An 11,167-nucleotide genomic window follows, 5' to 3' on the forward strand; every position below is an offset into this window, starting at 1 on the left:
TCATATAAATATTTGAAACTTTGAACACCCTGTATCTCCGTAGGGAAGCGTTCTATAAAAAATTTTTATTGGGCAAAACTTGATTATTTTCATCGGTAAAATACGCCATTAAAGTTTGGCAAAACTTATCATTAACACCCTGTATAAAAGCACCTATACAGGGTGTCCCACCCTCCATCGATGGATACCTGGGAAACCGCTATAAGGATTTTTTTGAAATTGTGATGGTGTGATACGGACTGTGGGGCCTACCAAGCTAAAATATTTTCAAGGTCATCGTACTTCCGGTTATATCGGAAGTCGATACTTTCTTATTTTAAATGGAACACCCTGTATATTATTGCATTTTTTGAAAGAGCATCCATTTTTAAGTTGAAAACTTATAGAACACTCCATACTTAGGATTGACCGTTTCCGAGATATTTTGATTTTTAAGCAAAAATTGACAAATGCAGACTTTCAGCAAAATTTAGTTTTCCCGGAAACATAGATTTATTTTTTTTTGTATAAATAAGACGTTTTGTAGAGGAAGACCTAATTTATCAAATATGACATGAAAATTTTACAGTTTTTATACAGGGTGGTCAAATTTTTTTTATCGAATATGAAGTTCAGAAAATGTGGAAAACTCTTAACAACTTTTTTCAATCAAAATACTTATTTCATTTTATTTATACTCGTGTATCAGGGATCCTGCTCGATACAATGAACACAAATTGTTCCAAATGCAACAATGGAATTTTTCCGCTACTTGTCGAAATCATACGAACATTTGTTCCAACTGAATTCTCTTCACTAAATACATTAATTTTATTAACTTCAGGACTTACAGTCACTTGAGCTCATCATGGCTTAATAGAAAATAATTATACTCAGGGATTATAGGGATTAAATTTAACAGTAGGTATTTCTAGGAATAGTTTACTATACCTCAAGCTTACGAGTATAATATACTGAATCCTCTTTCACAATCACATTCAATCTATCTACCTTTTTGATTCGGGGAATAAAATCAAAACTAAATATGAAGCCAAGAAATGAAAAATGTGGACTTATGTAGTATGTAACCAAGAAGAGTCTTGCATTATAAATGATTCTGGATTCTGCATTTTGGAATAATTTAGAGAGTAATTCAGTATACTGAGTTACAGCACTTAGGTCCCATTGGTCACTTGTGCATCCCCCCAGCGAGAGATCAGCTCTCCTGAACTCTCAACCAACCTATCAATAATATAAATGAATGATAAATATAAATGATGTAACGAATAATTCTAGCAGATGCGATAATTGCCTAATTTTAGTATTAGACTCTTAAGATAAGCATATCTTTGTAATATAATATTGTTACACATTAACACTGACCATTATATTCCTATTAGGAATATTTTAAATCAGATATCACCATTTTCTTAAAAATAATTATCCAAAGGCATTAAAGACAATTAAAAAGTAATAAATATATTTCCATTTCAATGTCGCTTTAAACTTTATTTTCTCTAACAGAATAGTGGAAGATAGATAAACGCATAACGACGACGTGTTAATACATAATTCGTATGAAGATCACGATTCACCACTCCGTATTCCCTTGAACAATTACCCACTTATCAAGATCGCCCATAAATATATGACAAATGCTCACTAAAATAAGAATCAATGATGGCTCAATATTCATATTAGTCGGTGAAGAATGTGACTGCTATATAAATGTATTTCTGTTGAAACGCCGTCATTGTTACAGTACCTTCTGGGTTGGTAGTTTCAAAATGTATTTTTTTAGTGGTCTGGTTTGTCTGATTTGCATATCTTCTGTAATTGGACAAAAATATAGTAACAAGTACGACCATATAGACATAGATAGGATTTTGTCTAATAAAAGGGTTTTAAATAATTACATTAAGTGCATTTTGGATCAAGGACCTTGTACTCCTGACGGAAGAGAATTTAGAGGTGAGTTATTTTTGTTAGCTGGGAAACTAAAAACTTCATTTGTTTAAAATATATAGATAGATACAAATTATGTTTCATTTTTATACTCGGAAGAAAATGGAACGGAACGGATAAAAGATTCAGGAAAGTTTGGTTCATATTTCCAAAACAATAAATTTCAATTGTTTTTATTCTTCTTAGCTTTATTTTGAAATTACATGTAAGTTTCCAGAAATTTTGGTCAATACCAGTCTTTTTCTTTATATAAAAATAAAAGAGATAAGGGGCCTATAACAAAAACTGTATTTATTATTTTATATTTTTGCCTTCGTAACATACATTTTACAGTTTAGTATAAACTCCACAGTTTGTTTAATAATTCATTGAAATGTTTTTTTCATAATAATTATAATCAGGAAATTTTTAGAGAATGTTATGTAAACTTGAATCTACTAAACATCAACTTGTTTAAAAAAATAATAATAAGACCAAATAAAGTACAGACGTTTATAATAAAGCTTAATAAACAAATTATTGATTTTTTCAATACATGCACATTAATATCCGTTATATCAAAACCCTGTTTTAAAAAATAATCTTTTTTGGTTGACAAGGCTAAACATACAAATAATTACATCAATAAAGGAAATCAAAATCTACAGAAAAAGTTGTTAGTCAAAGCTTTCAATGGTTAAGTAAAAAAAAATTGTTATTTTAGTCATTTTCATATTATAGTGATTGTGTTCTTAATTGTAATAGCTTCTCTCAAGAGTTGTAGGTTTAGAACGATTAACAAAAACTCCTTATTTCGCAAAATTGTTGACGTTTCGAGTATGTATATATTTAGTCTTCCTCAAGGCTAATAGTCTATAATGGGAAAGCAGTAAACATAAAACGTTTCCATCACATAAGGTATAGTAGCCATGCAAACTTCTACTTTCATGACCTTCATTAATTTTTTTATTTTATTAGTCTTGATTTAATGAAGGCAGAATAGTCGTGAGTATGAATGTAATCAGCAAATTTTGCGAAGAAGTTTTTGTTAATTGTCCCAAATCCACAACTCTCAAAGATACTAAAATAAATGTTTTGAGAAGAAAATTAAAAACAATTTCAAGTTGTTTCCTGTATCTAACCCATAGCAGCAAAATGACGCTTTTGACGTTAAATTGTAGCTCTTTCTACCTCAGATGTGTAAAGCTCCTGCAATAAGTTCAGCGAAATTTGCCCTAAATATATTTTTCGTTTTGACGTTATGTTCACCAAATATATAGAGTCTTAACGTCTACAACTTTTTAACCAAAAAGGTTATATAGATAGGCCAACCAATAGAGATTTTTTGGCACACTTAAATATTACAGCAAATTTCATGTATTACCTATTGAAAAATACTTAATAAATGAAAACCCAAGTAATTTCCCCAGCTAAGTCGTGAGCAATTTTTTTTTAAAACAATAAAAACTGCTAAAATAAACCCTTTTTCAAAAATTCATCACACCGTCAAATTTAAAGCTGGAAAAACAATCTTGCGGATAATAATATGTAGTTTAATCGTGCGCAAGATGGTTTCTGTCCGATGCATAGTTTTTGCACAATTGCATTATAAACAATTTTCTTTTTTTGCACAGCGTGGCGATTTATCAAAAATGGCCCGATTTAAATTCTGAAAACGGCATCTGAAAGTAGACGACAAAATCTCCAATTTATATATCTCGGATTTTCTCCTGGGTGATGGGAAATATGCTAAAAATGCCCCTGAAAGTCGCCGGAAACGATCGAAAGTACGCTCGAGCCAGAGTCGGATAGCGGTAATGGGGGAAGCAGGAAAATACCCTAATTTGTTTATAATGCAATTATTCAAAAACTATGCATCGGACAGAAACCATCTTGCGCACGATTAAACTACATATTATTATCTATAATTTTCCGCAAGATTGTTTTCAATTTTGCTTCAATTTTGACGGTTATGAATTTTTGAAAAACGGTCTATATTAGAGGTTTTTCCGGATTTTCTTTATAAAAAATTAACCGATAATTTTATAGGTTTTTTTATTCTCTACAAAAGTCCTATTGAGAGTAAAACGACTGCATCATTATTTTTCGAGATATTATAAAAAAAACACAAGAAATGTCATTTTTTGCAGTTTTTATTGTTTAAAAAAAATTTACGACTTTGCTGGGGAAATCACTTGGGTTTCCATTTACTAAGAATTTTTTAAAAGGAAATACATGTAATTTGCTGTAATATTTAAGTGTAAAAACAGCCTCTTTTTTCGCTGTATTGGTTGGCCTAATATGCGTTCGCAAATGATTTTGAAATGACATTTTAAAAAAACTTCCCTAAAAATTTGTACAGTGATGAAACTTAAGCTACTAATTTATATATTAGTTAAATGAAGAAACTCAGTGAATTCGGATATAAATATGTACTATCAATAACAAATATATCAAAAACAAATCGAATAATGTTTAATGAAATAAATTTGTGCAGAATATATTTTTCATTTTGAGGTTGTGTTTATCATACACATATTTGATATGACAGATTTGGACAAATTTCATGGAAAACGAATAGATTTTGGTTGATATTACAATTAAAGTGTGTCTCTTAAGGTTTTCTTTTGATATAATACACAATTTACGCAGAGACGGTTCTTGACTTCCGTACCAGAGAGGGCCGAAGAATTTATATACACAGTATTGAAAAAAAAAAAGAAATTAAATATAATATACACGGATGGAGTTGACAAGAGGACAAACTTTTTTGTTCTTGACTTTATCGAAAAATGTCAATCTTTATAAAAAGTTCAGCCACTCGAAAAAATGAGATTGTCGTACAAACATCTTAGATTAGATATACAGGATGCTCATAAATTAAAAAAAAAACACGAAAATACTCTAGAGAGTTACCATTCATTATTTTACACAACATTTTTATGAAACAGATCTGTTTATAGACTCAAATAATGTCCTAATACAAATTTAAAAATCAAAATTTCAATTTTGACTTTTACTCTACATAGCGCTACCTCCCACCTCAACACATTTTTCTGCTAACTTAATAAATTTTTCGTACACTTTGCCACATGATAGGGAAGTATCAAAAGAGCGCATACGAGAAGGAATAAATGAATTAAATGGGCCTCAAACTATTCGTAAAGCTATATAGAGTAAAAGTCAAAATTGAAATTTTCATTTTAAAATTTGTATTAGGACATTATTAGAGATTATAAACAGATTTGTTTTGTAAAAATGCTGTGTAAAATAATAAATAATGGTACTTCGCTCTTGAGTATTTTCGTGTTCTTTTTTTAATTTATGAACACCCTGTATATTTAGATGTTTGTATGACAGAGAGGCAGAACTTTTTATAAAGAGTGACATTTTTCGAAAAAGTCAAAAACAAAAGTTTCTCCTCTTATCAACTCCATCCGTGGACACACTCTATAATTGGGCAGTTTTATTTTAAAAACTATTGAAATTTAGAGAAAATGTGTTCAACATTATTTTTTAAGTCCATTCTTCTTCTTTTGTCCGAAATAAACTTTTCAATTAGGTACTTTCCCATTAAAGTTTGGTACTTCTAGCACCATTTATTTTTCAATAGATTACTGTTATTACTGTTAGTCTGTCTTTACAATCAATTTAAACTTTTACAATCTTTAAAAAAAAAAACACACAAAAAGCAATACGTAAGTAACAAAAATTTACACCACACCTGAACAAATTACGATTTATAAGGAAAAAAAACGTGAATAGCTACTATTTGGTTACGGTCGGACTAAACATTGTCCAAACTGCATAGTAAATATGTGCTAATTCAACTCCGTCACTGCTGCGCGAAGGTAATCATAACCACCGTTGAAACACTTTACAGATGTAGGAGCGAGCTACGTATTCAGTTTTTTAAACGAATTTTGAAAATTTACTGAACATTACAAATTTAACATTTCCTTTTTAATATGTTGCTTAAGGCGAATCTATTTAATTATCCAATTAATTTTAAATTATTTGTTTTTACTATGAAAAGAAAAATTCTAGGGGAGGCACCGCCCCAGAGCCCCCCGTACAGACCGCCACTGAATTTACGGTTAAGAATTCAAAAACTATGACAAAGTTAGACCCATTGTTAGTGGTGGGCCTGAAGTTAAAATCAGAATAAATCAAAGTTTTACACAGATTCGTAATGAATTATTTGATTGAAAGGTAACCCCACCTCTAATTGTAAATAAATTAGAGACAGTGATTGACTTTTATCCGTTGCTGGCGGTTATAGTTCTAGGAGTTTTATTCGTAAACTGTGTTTCAATTTCGTACACTCAAGCCATACAAAAATTTTGATTGGAAATAGTCTATCGAAATTTGTAAATGAAGATTCTCTTGTAAAATATATTTTTATATTTTTTTATTGACGATTAAAAATCGTCCTTGTTCTGACGCCACTGACTAGCTTTTGCTAAGACGGTTTTTTTTACGTGAAAATAAAGGAACTGCATGTTCCAAATTGTAGTCTTCAATGATTCTTGAGCAATTTATCAAAAACGTGCTTTACTTTCAATTGTCGAAAATCATATACCTAACCATTATAAATCGTTTATTTCCGAAAAAAGTTTCGATGATTATTTTTTTTTTGTTTGGACCAATGAAAAAACTTACTCACAACATCGCTACTAGTGCCACTACACCCTGTATTTACATGTAAATGGATCCTTATTGTTATATCAATTATATTTAACTACCGCTTCCTCAATTTAATTCAGACACAACTTTATAAGTACACGTCTTTGAATACGTTGTATTACCATTCAATTTTAAATGTAAACCACGTTCCATTACACTAAGAAAAAGTCTTAAAAGGGAAGTTAAGTCAATAATTAGGTCTAACCCCCTAAATGGAATGCAGATACATAATAGACTTTAAATTACTTATTTATGTGAGAAGTAGAAGGTATCTAAATACAGATCAGTACCTATACAGATAATAATATATAAATAAATAATAGTAAATTTGTATATAGGCATTTGTTTTACTCTATTTATTGAGATTTTTGTGCTCTTAAAAAATTAAATCTTGTTAAACTACCTTTGCGTCAAAGGTTAGTTAGAAATAGTTACCTATGTTAGAGTTTAACTGAATTCGCAATCTCTCTGGGTTTTTCATTTAGGGGGGGGGGGGGGATTTTTCGATAGATGTTTGCCCCCTCAATGATTTGGGAGAAATCCCTACTACTGCAGCAGTAGAATATATAATATATAAATAATTAGCTGTTTTACATTGACAATTTATTGATGAATAAATTGACGAAGTTCTTCATGAATTAATTCACGAATTTATTGGTAAACAGTGTGGTTTTACACTGCTACAGACTTTGTCAAGTTTTTTGACGCATGAATCAGCTCTACCAACAAATCAAAGAAGTAAATAAATTTCAAAAATGTCACCTTTCCACTCATTAATTGTAATAGTACAACAGCGGTACCGTTTTGACACATATTATATAAATATTAGTTTTTGTAAGTAACAAATCAGTAAAAACAATACAAAATTAGTACGACGCCACACAGTTATTTACATATTCCAATAACGTAACCTCATTACTGATCTGAGGCTGGAAATCTGTTGGGTTGGTATTTCCGAACTTCACGAAGAAATTGACAAAAATTAGAATATGTTCTAATTTGTCAAGAACTTGATAAATAAATTCATAAAGTTATTTGACAGCAGATTTGGTGCATTACACATCTCCAATTTCTTGATGAAGCGACTTCATGAATTAATTGATCAATAAATTGTCATTGTCATTCAAGCAAAACATTGTAATGGATGAAAATTTAAAAGTAAATTGCTGCATAGCTTTAATAGTGGCTTCAACGTTGTTAGTGGCATTACTAACAACAACCAACCAACAACAGCCAAAAACAACTAGGTTGATAATAAACAATAAATCCTCATAAAAGTAACTAGAATCCATGCAATTTTGTTGCATGGAATAGAGCATGTTCTAGTTCATGCATAGCATGAATAGAATTGCATAGTCTGGTAAGAAAAAAAATCCATACCAAGTTGCTTCGGTTAGCCGCTAGATGGCGTTAAAATTAGCAAAATTGTTGATGTGTTGCTTTTTGCGAATTCTTTTTATGTAAGCAGGTCTACGCGACTATTTTACGGGGGGACTGTGCCATGAGGACTTCTCTTGTAGAAATATGCGGCTATTCAAAACAGGCGAATTTTGCATACTACAATATCATGACGACACGCAACAAGTGCACAATTAAAATCAGGTTTTATGTCAACGGTGAATAGCGATTACTTAGACACCCTGTATATTACTAAAGGCTAGCACCATAGATAGTACCTTTCACCTTCTAGCCCTTCTACGAATTGCTATATGTACTAATTCAATGATTTTTGTTGTAGATCACGTTCCTGAAGCCATAACGACTAACTGTGCAAAATGTACGGAAGCTCAAATAAATATAATAAGGAAAACTTCCGTTTTTATTATGAAAAAGCGACCAGAGGACTGGGAGAAAATTAAAAATAAATTTGATCCACAGGAAAAATACAAGGACAGTTTTATGAAATTCATTAATGGACATAATTAGTAGATATTAAAATACTGTTGTAAATAATAACTAATTAAAGAATTTATGAAGAAAATAATTTATAAAAAAATACCATGATATATGATTTTTTTAAATTCATGCATGCAATCTCAATAATTTGATATGCGTATCCAAATTTCTTTTGTCTGAATTAAATATGATTTTTTTTAATCAAAATATACAGAATGATTTACTTCGAGATGTTCAAAATTAAAATCTATAGGTTTTTAGTTTTCTTGTAATTTTCATAGACTATTAAAAAATCTTTCAGTCATATTTGCACAAAAATATATTTGCAAAGTTTGGCCATGACCCATGTTACAAAAAAACTTAATCATAACATTCACAGCGAGATGTTCATTTACAATCGATTTTCTCTTAAAAGTTACTATTATGCTTTTAATACAATGTATTAATTGTATAAGGAATCACTCTTAAGTGGCTAGCCCACAGAATCAAAGACTTGTGAGGAACATGGGATGGAATATTATTATTCGCTAGACTGGAATTGTATCTAGAAGCAACTTAATTTGGTAAACTTTGGAGTACTATTTAGTACAACAATGTGAGAAGCCTGGGGAGGCAGATGGTGTCTCCTACATTTTTTATTCAAATTAATGTTCTCCATCCTACCATACCTATAAAGAGGGTTAACGATCGTGCAGTCGCCTTTGGAGGAATGCCAAGTGTCTAAGGCAATTTCACATGAAAATTCAATAGTAAAAATTTATAATTTTTTCTCCAGTCTACTGCACTGTCACAGATTCCCCGAGTTTTTATTGGCGCCAAACAGGTCTCTGAGGGCGTGTTTTGTAATGGTTGTGAATTCATTGAAAATTCAAAAATGTAGTAAAAATTTACTTTTTCATTCAGATTAAGCCGATTCAAAAGGTAGATGATTTTCGAAATGCCATTTTAGTTATACAATTTGGCACTATGTATACCATTAATAAACAAGATCTTAATGTTTTTTTTAACCGCTTAATGCACATATTAATTTGAGGCTTTGCGAAAAAAGAAATCAAATTTTTTTATTACAAAAATGGAATTTTCTTTCATAGTGATATATTTTTGACAAATTTTTCAGTAATTTTTTCAATTTTGATTTAGTCAAAAATGAGAAAAAAATGTATTGCTTTTTTAATGATAAAAATGGAAAGTCAAAACTGGGAAAAAAACAATATTTTTCGCATTTTTAATAACAAAAATGGAGTCAAAAATTGAAAACAAAAACATTTTTTGCCTCTTTAAAGATAAAAATGGAATGTTCTCATTCATAGTGATATATTTTTGATAAATTCTTCACTTTCAGTTTTTAAAAGTAAAAATTTTTAGTTTAAAAAACTGAAAAATAAATCTATAATATTCTTTGCGTTTTTAATGACAAAAATGGATTGTGCTCATATATTTTTGTCAAATTTTTTAGTCACTTCTTAAATTTTGATTTGCAGTGGCGTATAGTCAAAAATTGAAACAAAATCAATACTTTTTGCCTTTTTAATTACAAAAATAGAATGTTTTCAGTCTATATATATGTTTGGGAAATTTTTTCATCATTTTCTAAATTTTGATTGCCAGTGGCGTAGATAAAAAACTGAAAAAATTATATTATTTTGATAATAAAAATATAATGCTATACTATCCATAGGAGTAGATTTTTCACACCATTCTCGTCTAATTTTTATTTCCAGTGGCGTAGAACTTCAAAAATAGAAAAAACTAAAAAACAAAACAACCTATTTTGGACATAAGTTTTTATCCATATAATATTGCATATAAAAATGTAATCTGCCGAAAACAGTTTGTGCAAATCAAATATAACCAGAGCTTGGTGAGAATTGTGATTTTGATAACAAGGGGGGTTACATTTTTTTCACATTAAAATTAGTAAAATTTATTTTGTACAATAATTTTTATTTATTTTTAAAAAGCTGTTTTTAAATAAAAATTAAATGCTAGTCTTTCCGAAGTTAGTTGAACATGTAAAAATATGCCTGGAAATATATTTTAATTACTTTCATAGGCATCCCTAAAACAGTTTTCTGCTAAAGGTAAAAAATTATAATAATTTGTATATAATGTGTAGAAAATGTATATTGTGTTCATTTGGCCAACAACATATTTTAACTATTTATGTCCTTAAACAATTTTATTATATTGATGGTAAATTTCGTTTTGTTCCGATTCAAAAGGTTTCTAAAATGCCATGTAATAACAATATTAGTAAACAAAATATCCCTCTTATTTATGCCTTTCGCAATTGTAATATGAATGATTAATAGAAGGTGCCTATAATAAATTAAAATTACCTGAATCACACCAAATTCCGCATTGCTACACTGCACTGCTGGGCGATTTGTCAACCACTTGTCAGCAGCTGAGATTTATTGCCCAGTGGCCCAATGCAGCTGTTTGTATTTCATTTGCCCGCACTCACATTCTTCAAATGGGAATATACATTTCTACCACCTCCAAGTTTACTTCGACCAGACCTGTATATGGGCATGGCTAAATAAATATGACTACTACTATACTATAACTTTATGTTAACACTGAAATTTATTCTGAAGACTTCTATACTCCCACAAGAGCCCAAAAGGAAAAGGTTTGGAATAAAATAAAACTAACTATA

At 29.9% G+C, this 11,167-nt stretch overlaps 1 protein-coding gene across 1 annotated transcript; it reads left to right on the plus strand.

The window, feature by feature from the left end:
• The first annotated feature begins 1,655 nt into the window (after positions 1–1,655).
• On the plus strand, positions 1,656–8,613 carry LOC108904812 (ejaculatory bulb-specific protein 3). Its single transcript, XM_018707490.1, has 2 exons — positions 1,656–1,950; positions 8,348–8,613. The coding sequence occupies exons 1-2, from the start codon at positions 1,767–1,769 to the stop codon at positions 8,533–8,535; spliced, it is 372 nt and encodes a 123-aa protein (XP_018563006.1). The 5' UTR covers positions 1,656–1,766; the 3' UTR covers positions 8,536–8,613.
• Positions 8,614–11,167: the final 2,554 nt, after the last annotated feature.

This window comes from Anoplophora glabripennis, unplaced genomic scaffold, assembly GCF_000390285.2.
Source record: "Anoplophora glabripennis isolate ALB-LARVAE unplaced genomic scaffold, Agla_2.0 scaffold104, whole genome shotgun sequence".
Lineage (NCBI taxonomy): Eukaryota > Metazoa > Arthropoda > Insecta > Coleoptera > Cerambycidae > Anoplophora > Anoplophora glabripennis.